The following is a 19,146-nucleotide window of genomic DNA, read 5'->3' on the forward strand; positions in this document are numbered from 1 at the left end:
TGCCAGACGCTGCCGGAGGAGTGGCTGAAGCTGATACGACACAATTTCTGAGACGTCTTAAGTCTGCCTCTATTATTAACAATTTTATAACGAAAATTTCGACTCGAAGAAGACGAAGCCAAGATAAATCCCAAAATTTTTAATCCCATGCCTTCAAGATTCGGGCAGGAGGAATCTATCGAGGAACCTATCAAGCTACCTCTCAAGCAACCTATCAAGCAACCTCTCAAGAGAGTGGATAGTAGAAAAAAACCAAGAATCAATTCTCCAAATTATTGAGAATAATGAATCTGTATGAGAATTAATAAAATGTCAATATTCTCTTCATTAGTCAGGCTGTTTCATGAATAGAAGGCATAAGCTAGCAAATGTAACACGAATATACCAACTACTTTAGTCCAAGTGCAGGCCAAGAGGCATCGAAAGAGCTTGCGTGGCAATGCGCACAGCACCAATAGCAAACACCTCACGGCGAGTGGCCTGATGTTTAATCTCAATGCGCTCGCCTGGTCCAGCAAACAGCACAGTGTGTTGGCCAATCTCGTCACCTAGACGCAAAGAGTGCGTCGGAGCTTGACCGGTCTCGCCCAGACATGGAGCGCCAGTGGCAGCCAACGACTTGACAAGTGTCTTGGCCGTGCCGCTAGGAGCATCAAGTTTTTTAGTGTGATGAATTTCCGTCACTTCGACGTTCCATCCTTCAGCGGGAAGCTTGAAAGCTGCCGTTTTGAGGAGTTCAGCCACAAGTGGCACACCCACGGAAAAGTTTGAGCGTAAGGCAACAGGCGCGTGCTTAGAATACGCTTCCAAGTCCTCCATAGGAAGTGATCCCGTGGTGCCAACAACCAGCGCGGGTAGTTTTTGTAGCGTACCCGCGTCTTTTTGTTCGGTTAAGAACGAAATTAATGATTTGGTGCCAGCAGGCAGCGTCACATCAACGATGACGTCGACGTGATTCAAATCTAAAGCTTGACTTTTGGTGTTCAGCCGAGTAATTATTGGACCAGCAAAGCTCGCGCTATTGTCTGTGAGCTTATTCAACTCAGCCACAATAAGTGATCCAAGGCGGCCATTGTGGCCGTGCACGGCTACTCGCACTCCTTCGCCTTTACTCTTCTTGTCATCCGAAAGTGGCTTTTGTTGTTCCGCAAATACTTTCTGATAGTCACGAATGGCATCTGCAAGACGACGAGCACCGAGCTGCATGTCAGGCAAATCGTACCAAGAAAAACTGAGACGTAAGTAATTTTTCATGTTGCTGCTGAATGAAGCGCCAGGCAAAAACATGACTTTGTGCTTCTGAGCAATCGGCAGTAAGTCGTTAGCATTCATGCCCTCGGGCAGACGAACTAGAACAAAGTAGCCACCATCTGGGACCTCAAAGGATACGCCTGCAGGCAGGCAGGTCTTCAGCTCTTTCATCAGAGCATCAGCACGACCCCAAAGTGTCTGCACTGTCGTGTCAAGATGCTGTTGTTGAAGACCTGAAGCTACGGCAGCGTGTACAATTCCCGAAATGACTGGACTAATCCCCCCACTAGAGTCAAGTTGACCACATCCTTCAATCTTGCTCAGCAGCTTGTGCGAGCCCTGGATCCAGCCCAAACGAAGCGCAGGTGCGAGAATCTTAGAAAAACTGCCTAGTGCGAGCACCGTGTCGTGTGTATCGAAGGTAAACATGGGTGGAGGAGGAGTTACATGCGGAAATGACAGTAGTTGATACACTTCGTCAGCGACAACGATAAAGCCATACTTAACACTAAGTTCGACAAGACGTTTACGCTTTTCAATTGAGAGGGTACGTCCTGTTGGGTTGTGGCACGTCGGGATCGTATAGAGCATCTTAGGTACGATACCACGTTTAAGAAGACGCTCAAGTTCGTCAATGTCAAGACCATCCTCGTCCATGCGAATTTGACGGACGTTAATTTTAAAGTCTTTCATGATGCTGAGCGCCAGGAAGTATGAAGGTTCCTCCATGAACACGAGGTCACCTGACTGGAGGAATAATGAGCAAATGAGCGCAAGACCGCCTGTTACACCATTGGTAACAAAAATCTTTTCTGGGTCTACGTCATGCTGATAGCCCTTAGTAAGAAACTGGGCTAGCGCTTTGCGGAACTTTGGGTAGCCTTTGATCACGCCGTACTGTAGAAACATGGGATCTGTCTCGGCAAACTTGATCGTGGCAGCCTCGCGGATCTTGTCCAGCGGTAGCATGGCTGGGGCAGGTTGACCAACCTTGAAATTGATCATCTCATCCGCCTTGGGCACGTCATATTGGCCATAGTCACCCATAATTTATCGTACGGTAATTTGAAAGAAAGTGGCTTTGTGAGTGGCCATGCGAGAAACTTAACTGATCTACAAAGCTTAAGTAAACTTTTGAAAATAGATTTTCTATAAGATTTTAGAGTAATTCCGCTCTGAACATAATTAATTAAACATTAAGCAAAAGATTAATTAATCGGCCATAACTTTATATCTGCGTACAACATCATGTTTGGTGTATTTATGACAGCTTAAACTCGGTGGGTGCTTCTGCCTCTGCCGATTGCAATAAAGCGCTGTATGCTGTCAATAAATTTTGGTGTTGTGCGTGACCAATGCCACCATTTGCGCAAAGAAACGTTGACGGACTTGCGAACTTGTGTCATTCACGAAACATTTTGGATGACATTTGGTCCAGCATTGACTCGATTGAATGAATTCTATGATGATAAACTTTTTGGTAGTTTTTCAAGTGTAAATTCGCAGCATCGACACAATTTCCTGTTGACATATAGGGCACGTTGGGCACTCCGTCGTGCAGTTAAGGCGATAAGTCTCGGCATCTTGCTCACAAAAACATAAGTGCCCGCAAGGCACGATAGCTGTCACAGCTTGTTGGTCTTTGCATACCACGCACTCCGACTTTTCTAAAATAACAGCACATTTCAACGCGTGAACATTGCGGTCCACTTCTGCAAGCAGACTGCGCGTAGTCTGCTCCAATAAGCGCTTTTGATCAGTAATTAGTGCCATCTTGTCGTTCATATGCTCACACAGTTGCTCGTATCGCGACTTCACGGAATTATCCTGCTCAACACGAGACTTTTCAAATGCCGAGCGTTTTTCTGCATCGCGTAGTTGTGCGCTTAGTCGCTCCGCTTCCGTCTCTGCAGCGTCCAACTTTGTGAGAGAATCGTTAAGCTGGTCAAGAAATTCTTCCTCACGCTGCTTCCATTTCCGACGAAGTTGCCGTTCGCCTTGCAATCGACGCTGCCATTCAGTCTTAATTTCTGCATTGCGTTTTTTAAAATGTTCGAGCTCACTCATCAGCGAAACGATGGAAAGGGGATCATCATCACTACCCGTGTTATCCTCATCATCATCGTAACCAGTGCCACAATGTTTACTTAACCCACGAGAGCTATGCGACGATAGCTGAACAGCTGCAGACTCGCATTGATCACCAACATTTGCATTAAATTCCGCAGTAGAATGATCTTGAGCAATCTTTCTCGAACTTGATGAGGGCATCATTTTAGTCTTCACTGCTATCAGATCCGAATTTTGTTCGTTATTATCAATTTGATGTTTCACTGCGACATCATTGGATCTGTTTAAAGTCCGTTCTTGTCGGCGTTGGGCCTTTATCCTTCCCTTCTGCTCGGCAGCCAATGGAGGCCGAGTTATTCTCTTGGCCTTACACTCAGGTGGACCAGCCCAATGGCTTACATTACGCACTTCACACACCCAGCAATTTTGTCCTCGGCTTGGCACCATCCATCTTGCCGCAAACGCCTCAGTGGGATCGACATTAATGTAGCCGGTATGTTGCTCGATATCCTCGCCACCTGGATTCGTCACTACGGCCATCATCGCTTCTAAATCGATCTTGCAATCCTTCACTGTAACTTTTGGGGTATATACCTTCATCGGCGCTTTAAAAAGCATATTTTCCGAGGCATTCTTGCCGATGATGCGAAGGTTTGCTGCCTCATTTGATCCCACACCGGGAAGCTTATTCGAATAGTAGAAGATACCTTCGCTCGACACGGCAACCACAGTTTTTCCATCGTCACTTGCTGCGAGTGATTCGAGCATGATATTGGATCGGCGCGACTTGCTGCTTCCTCCACCACCTAGTTTTTCTAGTTCAAAAACCTGGCGGGGCAATCGTTCGCAAGAGCGAGAAGTTAGGCTTAACGAATCTGGAAGGCAGAATCGATAAGCCTCACCCAGTAGCGAAATACCATACACGTATTGTCCATGAATGGCGACGACATCTGTGGTATTTTGAATAATAAAGTGAGTATTGACAGCATGAACTCCTCCAAGGAAGCTTGTATTGTGCTCTAGAGCTACTGTGTCGTCAGAGACTTTTTCACTTGAGCTATAAGATGCCTTGTTGAACTCCATCGGCCACAATCTAAGGTTCTTGTCCCGACAGGATGTCGCAACCGCATAAAATCCAGGCGACACACTAGATGGAAGAAACACCGCCATCATAGCTGTGTTACCTCCAGTCACAAATGTTTGCAAGTATTCCCACGTAGGATTTTGCTGAGATTGTGCCGGCTCAACAAACCGCCATAGATTTAGATTGCCAACACCAAGCCCGGTTAGCAGATAGTATGCAGATCTATGAAAAAGCGAGCAAAGGCGATCAGTTCAAGAAGCGACAATATCAAAAGTGGAGCAAGTTCTGCATACCTAATAGATTTTCTTTCTTGATCCTGCAGTAACGGATCATTGGGTCGTGTGTAGGTTGTCACATCTGCAAAGCCCTGTAAATAGCGATATAACTCGAATCAAAAGTTTATCACGCACACGTAAAGGCAAATCACTTACCCGAAGTTTTGCATTCGAGCAAAAATGCTTTTTGAACTGCTGAAAATCTTCGTCATCGCTGTCTAAGAAAACAAGCAACAGTAAGTATGGACGCGAAAAAATTAAGTTACGGTCTCAAAGCAAATCACCTTTTTCATTTCGATAATGGTCGAGGTTTATACTCATAACAACGCGCTTCCGTTGTCGATCGCCAGCAAATATATAGCGACCATCAGTAGAGATTTTAACACGCATGTGCACGTTACCAGAGCCCTGTGACGACTGCTCGTCAAGATGGCCTAACAGATACCCATGACGGTCACTCGGAATACTGCTATCCATTTCATAAAGCCGTATAGAACCATCCATGAAACCAACGACAACAATTTCGCCGTCTGGAGTCACGTCCACCGCTGTAGCGACACTTTCGGTTGAGAAACAGATCGATCGTTGAGCTACAACTTGGCGGCTTGAGGGAAATAACTTACGCACAGGCGGTGATGGAGTTGTCACAGTGGCAACAATTGAAGCAGATGAAGCATCTGCATTACATAGAGTCGATAGCGTTGATGAAGCACTGATAGACGTAGAAATTTGATTATTTGGTGCGTTCGATGGGGCAGTGGAAACTGCAGTAGGAATTGCAGTCCGTTGCACACTCGTGATTTCCGTGTTTGTCAAACTAACCATAATGGGGCCACTTCGAGGCTCATTTACTTGCATTAATTCTTCTCTAGCTTGTGGACTGCTGATAGCATTGGCTGTTGACTTGTTGAATTTGGCCTGAATTGACTGAAACGGTGACTTGGTAGATGCCAACGCTTTGGAGGCCTTAGCTACAGGTGCGACTTCCAACTGAGAAGATAGCAGTAGCGGATGTCCATTTATCCTTGTTGACGAGGCAGTTGCATCGCCAGCCATTGCGTTGTCATCAAATACTAAAGGTCTCTTGGGCGAAGCTGAGGCTCTATGTCTGAGTGGACTTGTAAGAAACTCGGTCCGTCTTAGCGGACTTGCCGTGTGTACACTGCGTGTCGGTCTCGCAGGACTGGCAGTAACCGAGCTCCTCGGTGGACGCATTGGACTTGACAAATGCAGCGCTTTCACGGTTGATGCTCGTGCTGGACTTGCCTTTGGTGGTGTTGGGCTCTTGAAGTTAAGCGAGTGGTTCTGACGCCGTGTAGGGCTCGTAAAACTTGGTCCAGTACCCCGTCGAGAAGGAGACAGGATGCTTGCTGCGACAGCGCTTTTGGCTGCCGTGTCGCTATGTGGTGGTGACGACTTCTTGCGCTTAGCAGCGCGTTCGACCTCATCTGCATTATTAATTAATAAATCATCTTCCTGCTGCCGTTTCCTCTTGAAGGCCTCCAAGATCTGCTGCGCACGATTTTTGGTGCTGTTGCGAGAGGCTGCAACATTTTTCATGATCATCTTTTCCATGTTCATGCGGTTAAGCCGCGCTTGGTCGCTGCTTCGTGGTGCTGTCTTCTTAGTATCTAGCATAGCGGGTACCGTCGAATGCGGAGTAATATTAGAAGCGCGATTATCGTGCGCCATGTTGTCAGTAATCAACGGCACGCTTCGCGCTTAATCTGAATGAGCTATCATTGGTAGAAAGTCGAAATTCAAGCAAAAATCAAATGTATAGCTAAATTCCCAAAATGTTGTCACTAGTGGTGCTATTGGTGACGATAGCCTTTGGGCTGTTGGATGGATCAAAGAGCGAGGAGACATCGTTTTTAGATTTCTCCGTACCGAATCTACAAGGACATGAAGTATCTATGCGAGAATTTCATGCGTTTCCGGTCATCCTTGTCGTCAACGTAGCTAGTCAATGTGGATACACTGACAAGAACTATCGCGAGTTGCAGGTATCGTACATTTTTGGCTTATACATTGAGCCATTATCTGACCGAAACGATTGCGTTTTGTGTGGCAACGTAAGGAATTGTACGAGAAATATCATGACGAAGGATTTATGGTGCTAGGCTTCCCGTGCAACCAATTTGGTGGTCAAGAGCCTGGAACAGCAGATGACATTCTAAAGTTCACCCAGGAAAAATACCACGTGACTTTTCCGCTGTTCAGTAAGGTTTGTTATAGGTCAGATTGTGTGATGATAAAGGGTTTATATTCTCCATTTGTTGATATTTAGGTCGACGTTAATGGCGAAAATGCCCATCCGTTGTTTACGTATCTAAAAAAGCAATTAGACGGATACATCACGAATGATATCAAGTGGAACTTCACCAAATTTTTGATTGTAAACCACGAGCCGTTCATGCGGTACGGAACCTCGACGTCACCATTGGAAATCGAAAGCGACATTATTCAGGCACTGCAAAAAAGCCGACTCGTCGATGATTCTGACGATGGCGGAGCGGCGGATGGCGACTATGGTGACACTCGCGATGAGTTGTAAGGCATCATAAAAACGGATTTGAATAATTTGGGTAATTTGGTTTTTTTACGTTCGCAAATGCAAACTCCGAAATTAAGTTTACATTTTTCTTACAACTTACCGACTTGAACTGGCTCGAGATTTCTAACATCAAAATTGCTCTGCCAAATTGAATTTTGTTTCTGGCTTAAATCGATTTCGTACTCGGATCACTCACGTCTTTGCCTCACAGTATTGTTTACGATTCTGTGCATGTTAAATGTAACGTACATCATTGCGTTCCACAGCAATGAGCGACTTTAAAGGATTATATTCGAGGAGGGATATCATTATCGGTAATGAAGGTGATTGAAGTTTGTGCAGGAGAAAATCGTGACTCTAGAAGTCTGAATATGATGCTCTCTATTTGACCAACCTCAACTTCAGAGGCTCTCAATTTGGTATCTCTGCGGTCGCTAGTAAACCCATCATCAGTGTATCTAAGAGTTACAAAAGGAGCGCAGCAACTTTATTGCACCTAGTAGCACCAGTCAATTGAGTCTGTATAACACTGATCCACTTATAAGGATGACATGTGATTGTTTTGCATCTGTCCCCAGGACAGCAAGACGCGTTTATAATCGTCGATTTCGATATTAAAATAATTGGATGTCCTGGGCCCAGAAGTGCTTACTCTAGACTATTGGTGATCGATTACAAGCCGCTGGTGAAGCATCAATAGAATACGAACAATTTTTGTGAAGTTCCAAGTTCATTTACCACATATCGTAATATCCCTGCGTCAGCTGAAAATGGACTCACTATCGGGCCTGCTCCAGATTGAGTAATCACGTGGTGTTAACGGTCTTAAAAGCGATCAAATATTAAATTCCCCAACATGCATCTTTACAGAATATCTGAGAACTGCAAGTTGGAGAATCAGGCTATGACCTAATTGAGTATGACTCAATGAATGTCACAATGTAGCGGTACTGCTGAGTCAGATGTGACGCGCCGACGACGTAGAGCAGTGAAGCTTCAAAGGTAAAATGATTGTGAATTATTCACTCGTGATAGGTGTGACCGAGGTATCCTAGGAGGCTCTATGCCTATATTCACTACCTCATGCGGCTGCACTTATTGAAGAGAAGGTATTAATCTTTGGAATGCTAAGAAATAGCAAGACGGTGAATCACTGAAACTGCAGCGGGGCTGTCGTAGCTTAGCGCTTGAGGAAGCCTACTTTAGGTCACCGGCCTTTCGTTCTTTACAAACACCAAGTATGAGTTAGCGAATCGCAATCCGCTTACTCCAAGAGTAATTATTGCCTTCCCGAGGTTAATTGACTCTTCGATTTAAAATCAAAAACTGATTTCTATTTTTATATTTGCGGCAAAACCGCCTAATTTTTAGAGTATAGATTTTCCTAAATTAATATAGTAAAATCTAAACACATGCATAACTATTGGCTACCTAGCCACATATCGCATTCTTGTTTGGGTGCAGTCACACCATGCGCATCTCGTGTGACACAAACCCCTGTTACCAGGGCACGTGTAACGCCGTTACAGAAACGGTACGGTTATGACTGAAAAAGAAGCTGAGTACAGCACCCGTCATGGATGAATCCATCATTAATGGCATGACACACGCACAAAAATCAAAAGCAGGATTAAGATAGCTTTCCAAAATGATCATACAGGTCATCTTAACAATTTATGGCGAATATCTAAACGTGGTGACACAAACTTCATCACGAGTGTAGCCCTTGATTCAGAGAAATCGCCTTTTTCCTTGGAACAAACCTTGCATCACAAATCTACACCCCTTGTGAAGGGAGCAGTGTGATGCCACTGACGCCTTCTTTGTGCGAAGCAAGAAGCGATTTTGATGAGAAAGCGCAAGTCTCTACACTCAAAGCTGACATTCTATTTCAAAATGTTACGTACAAGTGACGAGCTGTGAATATCAAAGGAAAAGCGAGGTGCAGCCACGATTCCAGTAAAAGCGCTTATATCTAGGGACGATGTGCTGCCGAATATCTCGATCATTGGCAATGTTTCCAGTGTTCCTGACTTTGTAGGTACTTATTATCTGTACTCCGGTCATGTCCTCTTAGCGTTGCTTGTTCAACATAGAGATCGTCAGACGCACCAGCAACTTGAGATTGTCGATTGACGAAGGTGGCTGTTGTTCATGCTACATCGTAGTTATGCACAATTCTATTCCGAGCATATGTTCGTCCATAGTCAGGTAGAACACAGATGGTCAAAGGTGGAGAGCCATATTAAATACTTGCGAGCAGTGTCAACTCAATGTGCTTCAACAACTTTTTTTCAAATGGAGACAATTGTTTACTTGACGCCGACAAACCACTCTTTGAATACTCCGTTAGGAAGTACCGTCTGCAGGCAGATGTCGCAATGGAAATTGGCCAAGTCCTCTGTCACAAAAGTACTGAAGAAAATGGTTCAGCCTCTTACTTTTTGCACAGGCATACTGCAGACTACACCGACATGGCATTCTCCTCACCATCTTTTAAGAATGATGTGAAATAGTGCTGGGGAGAGGCAGAACAAACGGCATGCCAGGCTGTGAGAGAAAGCCTCATGCGTGCCCCGATTTTGGTGCAAATCTGGATCGACCGTTTCCTGTCGACTATCTCACTTCAGCCGTTTGTGCTTTTTTAAAACAGATGGTTAATGGCACGGGTACAAGGACATGTTTAAGCTTTGTCAGCATAAAAACGGCATAGAAGAACCTCCTTTTTCATACTTGCAATTGAGCATGCCGCGTCAAATTCGATTTGCAGCTTCTTGGCTCCAAGCAGCTTTTGATCTATACAAACTAGACTTTCCATACAGCGACGTCGTGAACACATTTATCACATAGGGTGGCATGATGGTCATCCTCCTTTGTCGCGTATACCTTTGAGATAAGATTGGAGTCGGGTGACTCAATGTGACGGTGGATTTGCTTTCGCATCGCCCCGACTATGAACTATCGCAGATCACGATGGTGGTGTCGCCAATTGATGGGACGATATGTGCAGCATAGCATCGTGTCTTGCATAGCTTGAATTTCTGGGTATTAAGGAGACTGGGAGCTCAGATAACGCTTCCAAGAAGTATCCGCTTTGAGTTTGAAGTCGAGCGCGGTACAGATCCATTAGACTTTTTGGGGTACAAAGATACGAGCCCGAAGAGCTTTTCACTGGTCAAGCTCAGCTTGTGTAGTGGCCAGAGGCCCTTCTAGGTAGACGCCTAACGATCGAGTGATCGAGTCTTTCGCTTCAGTACTGCCGAACGGAAGCCGTTCGCGGCTGCTCAACCGCATCTCAATTTATTATCCCATTGTCATTCTGTAGTGCATCACTGACTCAGCATTAAGTGAATTTTCATAACCAGGATCTCAAGTACAAAATACCGGATGAAGCACATGATATCTCGTTGGGAGGCCACCGCGGGAGAGAAATGCTATGCATAGGTAGTCCCACATTTATTGACTTATGTGTGAGCATGTATGAAACGTGTCACCAAAATATGCTCTTCTTGCAAACAGCGGCACCTCGGCGAGCCTAGTGGTTTCAACAGAGTGTTGGCAGTGTGAGCTCAGTTTGCGATCTTCTGGATAACGCATCCGGGATACCAGAATTTGGACCGGATGAGTACGCCAACTCGCCATGCTGCTGCCAGCGGTATCGTTGCCACTAAGGGCTTAATCGAATTCTAAAAGTGATTCACCCTCATGGCTTCCCGGAGGTTTATGTGCTGGATATTGATTCGCAAAGATTCTTGCTTTATAACGAAGTTTTTATGATCGTTGCCCAAGGCGTTAGGCACCAAGTTGAAAATTTCAATCCAACAACAAATCGATAGACGGAACGCAAAAATGGCAAGGTGAATGATACCTTTCGAGGTACTTGCGTGGAGCTGGATTAGATTTTACAACTCATTGAATGCGTCTAATAACGAATTGCATGCCTCGAACAACTTTAAAATTTGTTAAAGTATCCATGGAATGTGTTGGTTATTCCACATAGTTGCTCTGCTCTTGATGAGAAATGAGCTATCGATATGATTTGAGTCGCTGAAGTTAGCCAAACACTTTGTAGCTTTATTACGATTTCATATCAAAGACTAGGTGTCATGCCTGGAGTGCCTGTCGTTTTCGAGTGTTTGATCTACAGCCAAACTACGCAGATGAACATGCGGGAGCCAAAAGCAGCTGATATAGAAGCTCCGTTGTATGAAAAGATTGCTTTTATATTGGGTGAGGCCTGCAGCTCTCCTGCCACGTGGCATTTATTTTTAGAGTATCACTACTCTGACATCGTACATAGTACCAGATTAATGTAACTCACTGCACTACCCCGTTAGCACAAGTACCTCTCAGGTTGGTTTAGGTCTGAAGAATGAAGGTATACTTTATAACCAGAGCGTGCCCCACTTCACCCTACCCCTACCAAATTCGAGAAGTGTATCCCATCGGAATTTAGACATAAAGATTTATGATGTGTGCGACACAACAGTATAGAAAACTGCAGCGGGGCTGCTGTAACTCTTTGCTTAGAGGAAGCTTACTAAGGTCACGGACCTTACGTTCTATACTAGAACCATGTAGCAGATCGCGATCTGCTATACTAAGAACCTTAATCCAAGGCAAATGCATTCTTCCGTTCAAACTTGAAAGTATATATATATTTGTTTACTTGCGGTAGAGTCGCCTGTATCTAAACCTCTATGGCTTTCTTGATTAAATAAAATCACGTAATTAATGTGCATAACTGCTGGCAGTCCCGCTATGTAGTGGCTTCTTGTTACGTTGTAGCCACACCATTTTGTGATAACATCGTCTTGTGTAATCCACACCTTAGTACATTCACACCATCTGTGATCCACACTTCCATACCAGGGTACGTTTGGCCCCGTTACTGAAACAGTAACGAATATTCGAAGAAAAGAGTAGATATTATAATGGTGTGTATCGCGTCAAGGTCTTGTCTGAAAGCATCCATGATTTCTCTGAAGCTAATAATATGTTTCAAGAATTTGATGGCCTACATATCGTATTTGCAGCGGGGTTGCCGCAGCTCTTTGCTAAAAGGAAGCTAAGCTAAGGTCACCGATCTTACGTTCTATACAAGAATGTATGAATGTAATTTGCTGCCTCCAAGAGTACGCAATAGCTTATCTTAACCAAGGCAAATAAACACTTCCGTTCAAAATTCAAACTGTATTTATTTGTTTTATTTGCAGCAGAGCCGCCCTTATCTTTAACGTTAGGTTCTCCTGATTAAATAGTTCCAGCTAATGAACATGTATAACTAACAACTGGTAGTCTCGCCACGTAATGGCTTCATGTTACGGTGTAGCCACACCATCGTGTGATTACACCGACTTGTGCAATCCACAACCATCCTGTATGAGCCACCCTTTCATTTAAGGAAATGTGTAACCCCGTTGTATACAAGCTGGCATCTTCTACGCGTCATTAATCAAATAGGCTCAGCTACGTCCTCATATTGCGAATTTAATCAGTACATAAAACCGCAAATATCATAAACGTTCCTTATTGCGGTATTGTTGAATGGTCCTGACATTTCGTCAAGGAACACAAAATGATGTTCATTTCTTTGGAAGATAGATCATGAGCTTTACTTTTTCTGCTAGGACCTTAATCGGACCAATGCAGCGCGTTCTTTTAGACTGCAGACAGGTACCTTCAATATAACGAAATGAACTTAACTGTGGACTGCGCTGTAACACGCAAACTTAATGAGCGGCAGGATTTGCGGTCTTTCCGCGCAAGCACCTCGGAATATATAGCCTGTACTGCGCGACTATTGCGCTCTATCTGACCAATGTCTAGATGCGGCCATGCTCATGTATGGTTCCAAGAACATTAGCAACATTCGACGATTGCCAATGGCAATTCATGCTGTTGAATTGTTCAGCAGTGATTTTTTTAATGTTGACCACCCAATAAACTTGTTGCGAGTGAGAAAGATACCGCATATCAATTATGAAATTTTATTTTAACTGATTTCAAGCTTTTTAGGGTAAATTCTACAGAAGCAGATATATACCGAATAAAAAAGTGTCTATATTACAATCATGTTCTTGTTTTATAAGTTAAATTAACGGAACATTCTTAAATTGCGACATCGCTCAAATTGTCTGATTTAAAGCGATCATTTCTCCTCGTAGCCGTCTTGGTCCCAGTCATATTTGACGAATCTCCCTGTTTTGCACAACGCGGAAAAAGGATTTGCACATACGATATTGCGAGCGCCGAAGAAGATACTAACTTTGGCAGATAATGCAATTTCGAAGCGTAATTGACCGTCTCAGCAAATTGTCAGGTCACGACCAACTCAGAGCTAAGACTCGATCTCATGCTTGAAGAAACTCGTCTCAGGTGGTCATTTGCTGATTTAAGGCGTTCGAGATCGTACGTCAACCGTGCAATCAGAACCAATCGACCATGTGCACAATGACCCACAATTTTTTTAATGGTATTTGGACGGATCAGACGTGTGATCAGAGAGCGAGTCTTGTGCTGGCACTCGGTGGATACCGTGTTAAGCGTTTTTCAAAAACGTCGCGCGTTTATCACGAAAGAAAAGTATCGAGACCAGTGAATGGGGATACTCGATTGGATGTGGATGCATGCGACTATTATAAGCTGCTCCGGATGAATTTTGATTCAATTATAGATTCCATTTCGTTGATAATCGAACTTTAAGGGAAATACTGAGCCGTATAGTAATAATTAATGACTCACTTTTTCCAAATTCGCATTCAAGATTTGATTTACAACCTCACGACCGGCTTGGCGATCGACACGATGCGCAACTGCCATGAGCTGTATAGTTCAACAACTGAGTCAGCCAATATGGCGGTGGGTTCTACAATGGTGATTGCTTGGTAAAACTAATACTTCGGTGGTCTATTGTACCGGAGTAATTGTACTCAAAAGTGAATGCGACAGCAAGCTGTAAACCTGAAGCACATAAGGGCAAGTTCACATATCCAGTATACATCGCTAAAAATTGAATTCGTTTTTATTGTCCACATAACGTAGTCCTGTCTTTTCCTCAAAGTTCAATTCCCGCATAGAAACTGTACGGGAACAGGGTGATAGATTTTCGCCCATCTCCGCTGCAACTGTGTTACTGACGAAGGCGAACTCGTTCGCTGATCCTTGAGCCCGGCAAAAAGAGCGAAACGCATATCTCAAGCGTCAAATTGAGCAGAAAAAATCTACAAAGTTGATACTGCATCAGATTGGCGCCTTTAAAATTGATAGATGGCGCACGGTAGAAGGATATGAGTATGGATGTCGTCGGGAGGCTGCATCGGGTCTTTGAAGTTGTACGCACGAGCACACGAGCCGTTGACTTATAAGCAAAAGATGTGAATAAAGTGCCGGAGAATCAATGCTGATGGGACAAGAAAGCGGCTTCTTACAACTAGGATAGCTGATGAATCGATTATTTTGGATACTCCTACAAATCGCACGTATGAAACCAACTTTTTGACATGTGTTCTCACTCTAGATGAAATCGCCAGAGTGGAATTCTTTGGCGATGATTGCAAATCCAAATACAGCTCTAATGCTGCGATCTATTATTATTCTTTGGAAGCTGACAGTCAAGTGTGTTTGTTATTTTCTTGCAAAACCTGCTCCGATGTAAAGTTCCAATCCTAATTTGCTCTTAGTGAAATCGCAAAGGTGGTATATTGTCTCAAGAATCAGTATAGCCTGGAAAGATTCAGCACAGCGATAGGTTCAAGTTATTAGCTCCGCTAAACAAAAAGTTGGGCTGATCTGCAGTATAATTGTTTAGCGATTGCCCCGTTTTCGTTGTATGATGAGTTTAAATCTTTGTTTATTTTAATACAAAGATTGAACGTTTCCACTTCGAAAGACGAATACTCGAAATACTTGTTAAATGTCAAGATCTTAAAATTGCTAACAGCTTCAATCCCTCAAAAACAAAAAAATGCGACCCATGCTGTTCGGATTTCGTCCGACAATCAACCTTGAAGATTACAGTAATTGTCAGTTTTGTGTTGTATCCTGTATCATCACAACACAGAAAAGCGCACTTGACAAAGTGCGCTTTTTCAAGAGCTTATACATTAAATTCCAAGCACCATCGGAACACCATCACTGGATACCTCCTCATTCTTCAATTTCCCTCCAGTCAAGCATTCCTGTACCCATGGTTTCGGTCATCTCCACACTCGTTGTTGCCTCGACCGCAGTCTTTGTCTCAATTGCAAGTCCTTGCAACAGTCTGACGTATCCTCAGGCCGAGGGCGAATATTTTAAACCTTCGGACGCATCGGGCTTAGTCAATACAACGGTATTTTGGCGCCGTGGCCCTTGTCCCGCTCTCAACTCGCTTGCCAACTTCGGCTACATCGAGCGAAATGGGCAAAACATAACTAAGACATCCGTTGATGAGGCTATCAAAAAGCACTTTTCGGTGGCTGATGAAGTCCGTGCTCAGCTGATTTCAAGATTGCCTGATACTTTTGCACTGAATCTTTTGTCGGCCTCAGGGCACGATATCTCACTTTCACGCCCCCCGAGCTATTCAGGCGTCGACCCAGCCAAAGTCGACAAAAAGCTAGTCGAAAACCTCGTATCGCGAGCCAAAGATGGATTTTTAGATGCTGAAGCGGTCTGGAGCACGTACAAGGCTCGGATCACTACTTATCGAAGCGATTCCCGTTTCAATGTCACTGAAGAACAATTAAATCAGGGATCCCGCGAAGGATCGGTCCTCATACTGATTTTGGGTGGAAATCGCAATGACCGCATTTCAATTGAGTACGCCCGCTCCTTTCTCATCGACGAGAAATTTCCAAACGACTGGAATTCCTCTTATACTCCGGTGTCAATTGCGCAAGTAAGGACAATGTTCGCTCAGATCCGCCCCAATTTAGTGTTCCCCTGAGTGAATAGTAGGCATCGTTGAGGGATCGATGTTCGAACTCTTCACGGTGTGGTGTTAGACAGTCAAACGTATTCAATAAAGTAGCTGTCAACCAAACATTTGACGAGAATTTGTAGTCGAAGTTTCTAATGTGTCTATGCCATTTTTACAAACCTTTTGAATTGTCAATTCCACAGAACTCCTAAAATCTTATCTCCCTGTATTGTTGCGACGTATCACTGGAAATTCGTAATGCATCAGCATAAAACCCAGTCACCGCGTGCTTCCCATTTCTGATTGAATACACTTGAGCTTCCGATGTTGTACTTGCATCAAGATTGAAAAATTACAGCTTTTTTAGCCAAGCTTCATCACGTTATTTGATCAACTTAATGACTGATACGAGAAGGTTAAAACTCGATTACAGTGTCCCACCATTCTCATCCTGAAGGTGAGGGCCACATGTAGTTCCGGAGCTAGTGGCCGCGCTAATCACTGTGCTGGATCTTGTTAGCTATATACTGCCGCTTCAGTGTAGATTCGGATCATTCAAATCTTAACATGGGAGCAGATTTTGTTATGCTGCCGAAAGCTCAAGACCGAGGAGAAAATAAACGAACTTATCTGTCAGCTCTCAAAAAATGAAAAACGTCATATTCGAGCTGTATTTGTCTGCAATCATAAGAGATCTATTCACGCGGAAACCATTTATTCTAATCAAAGTGAGCGGACATATCAAGATGTTTTGGTTTCGAATGTGCGATTTGTAGATTTATCCAAAAAAAACAATTCGTCAGCGGAAGAAACTGTTTTTTGTCTTATTGGTGGGGATTCCAGTACTTTTCCCACCTCTTCTACACAAAAGCCGAACTAAAATCCAGGATATTTGCTCGTGTACCAAAGCTCATAACCTAAAGGTCGGGACGCAGCCTTCGGACGGTATCCATACTCTCATCTATCTACTTTATTCACCAATATCTTAAATGAGCCATTTTTTTTTAGCTGTTTCCTGTACGATTTGACGCTTGGGTAACGTACTTCGCTCTTTCTATCGAATTTGAGGGATCAGCGAATGAAATCATGTTCGTCAGTGTAAAAGTTAGTAAACTTGGGCGAAGATCTATCATCCTGTTGCGGACACAGTTTGTGTGCGAAACTTGAACAGTGAGAGAGAAGATTGACTAAATTTAGTGGACAGGATTAAGGAATTAAAATCTTTTTAAGATGTGCTTTTTGGGTGTGAACTGTGCCCTAGTGTGCTACCACATTCACGTGAGTACAATTACTATGGTACTGCGGACCGTGTTAAAGTTACCCGCCGCCGAATTGTGGAACTGGGAGGTTGCGGATCGTGTCGATCAATCTTGAATGCGAATTTCGAAAAGTGTATTGATCTCAACGTATTGTCGTACTGCTATATATTTCGCATAAAGAATGCTCGATTATCAATGGTAAATAAAATCTATGCAATCTGTAAACGAAAAATGTATACATTCGGAGCAGTCTTCGTTAAAGAGACCCGTAAAGCTGCGAAGCAATTTATGAGGTTCTCATAAGATTCGAGTAGTAGGCATCTTCATCCACTCGTCTGAACATATTTCCATCATGAGTAACGCGTGTCGCTTTTGAAACATGGTCGCAGCCGTATCCACCGAATACCAGCACAGGACTCGCCCCTTGATACAAACGCTTGAAACTTTCAAATATAATCAGTATTTGGATCACAATGGTGTGAAATACACCGTTTATTTTCTTCTCAAACGCCTCTAAAAATGTTCAAACACCACTTTGGGAGGGATTTGACAAGCATCAAATCGAGTCTTAGCTCAAGTGACAAACAAGAGTCGGAAACAATCAATATCGCTTCAGATGGCACTGTATACCAGAATGTGTATTCTTGCGGCGTCTGCAGTATCATATGTCAATCTCATTTAAGCGTTGTGCGAAGCTTTTTAATATTGATCGAAAGAATATGCAAAATCTTCCAAACTCGCATGGGTGACACTTTGTGGTAGTGTCACAAAATCACCAGGCCTGTCAAAAATGTGGACCGGTTTGTTTGATGCAAACTCAACGAGGAGCAGGATCTTGCTCGGGTACAGGGGTCAATCCGCGCATGTGCTCTAAACAGAATCCATCTCTTTAATTGTTTTCCGTCTGACTATCTGGCTGTAAATATATAGCTGTGGATTTTTTAAACATGGTTCCAAGAACATTAGTACAGTTTGACACTTGCCACTGGCAAAATATGCCGGTGAAACCTTTGTCAAGGAGTTGCTTTGCTGTAGCTCCCCGGAAACGGTATTCCTGACAGCAGTGAGATGAGACAATTCGCTCGAACAGTCGAAAACATCACTAGCGTCGAACGCTGCTTAGTCTTAGACTTGGATGCAAGGTATGACATTATCCTTGTTATGGAATGGTTGGGCTATAGATTGACTGGACGTCAAAGTTTCGCGCTACGCTCACGTCTCCTGGTTGAGCTTTGATGAGTCATGAGCCCACTTCTGCTAGGAAGCAGAAGCGCTATTGGCGCGGGCACTGAACCGGGACGGTCACTGTGCTGGATATCGGAGATCCGAGTTGTCAGACACCAAAGTGTATTGTCAAGAGTCCCGAGCCTGGCTCGCGGGCTGAATTTGGAGTGGTACGTAGCGCACTGAGCGCATCTCAAGTATTGGAGCAGTCGCTGCATGCCAAGAAGGACATGGTCAGCCAAGGGCCGAGGCATCAAGGGCGAGGCCCTTGTGATGCACGTTGAGTGGCATGTAACCCTCTGAGTACTGCTCACGTTACGAAGCAGTTGCTGCGTGCCAAGAATGGCGAGGTCAAACGAGGTCCGAGGCATTTAAGGCAAGGCCCTTCTAATGAGCGTGGAGTAGCGCGTTACCCACTGGACGAAGATTGCAATACTAGCAGCTCTTCGTCGGATGTTGCTGATAACATCAAGGCTCCGATGGAGCAGGGAGTGGGGACACCGGACGACGCCGAGTGCGTGTTC

General features: G+C 44.2%; 4 protein-coding genes across 4 annotated transcripts; 2 read left to right on the plus strand and 2 right to left on the minus strand.

Moving 5' to 3' along the window:
* Window positions 1–393: 393 nt before the first annotated feature.
* PHALS_06879 (aminotransferase) lies at window positions 394–2,298 on the minus strand (the record flags this gene model as incomplete). The annotated part of the gene is made up of 1 exon (XM_024720244.1): window positions 394–2,298. The coding sequence occupies one exon, from the start codon at window positions 2,296–2,298 to the stop codon at window positions 394–396; it is 1,905 nt and encodes a 634-aa protein (XP_024585462.1).
* A 441-nt stretch (window positions 2,299–2,739) lies between these two features.
* Window positions 2,740–6,372, minus strand: PHALS_06880 (hypothetical protein PPTG_13884; the record flags this gene model as incomplete). Its single annotated transcript, XM_024720245.1, has 6 exons — window positions 2,740–4,149; window positions 4,224–4,271; window positions 4,351–4,627; window positions 4,699–4,772; window positions 4,837–4,898; window positions 4,965–6,372. The coding sequence occupies 6 exons, from the start codon at window positions 6,370–6,372 to the stop codon at window positions 2,740–2,742; spliced, it is 3,279 nt and encodes a 1,092-aa protein (XP_024585463.1).
* Window positions 6,373–6,476: 104 nt separating this feature from the next.
* On the plus strand, window positions 6,477–7,237 carry PHALS_06881 (RxLR-like protein; the record flags this gene model as incomplete). Its single annotated transcript, XM_024720247.1, has 3 exons — window positions 6,477–6,686; window positions 6,761–6,907; window positions 6,971–7,237. The coding sequence occupies 3 exons, from the start codon at window positions 6,477–6,479 to the stop codon at window positions 7,235–7,237; spliced, it is 624 nt and encodes a 207-aa protein (XP_024585464.1).
* An 8,188-nt stretch (window positions 7,238–15,425) lies between these two features.
* PHALS_06882 (Chloroperoxidase) lies at window positions 15,426–17,167 on the plus strand (the record flags this gene model as incomplete). Its single annotated transcript, XM_024720248.1, has 3 exons — window positions 15,426–16,118; window positions 16,916–17,084; window positions 17,148–17,167. 3 exons carry the CDS (start codon window positions 15,426–15,428, stop codon window positions 17,165–17,167), a joined length of 882 nt encoding a protein of 293 aa, XP_024585465.1.
* Window positions 17,168–19,146: the final 1,979 nt, after the last annotated feature.

Source organism: Plasmopara halstedii, assembly GCF_900000015.1.
Source record: "Plasmopara halstedii genome assembly, contig: Scaffold_3060, whole genome shotgun sequence".
Taxonomy (NCBI): domain Eukaryota; phylum Oomycota; class Peronosporomycetes; order Peronosporales; family Peronosporaceae; genus Plasmopara; species Plasmopara halstedii.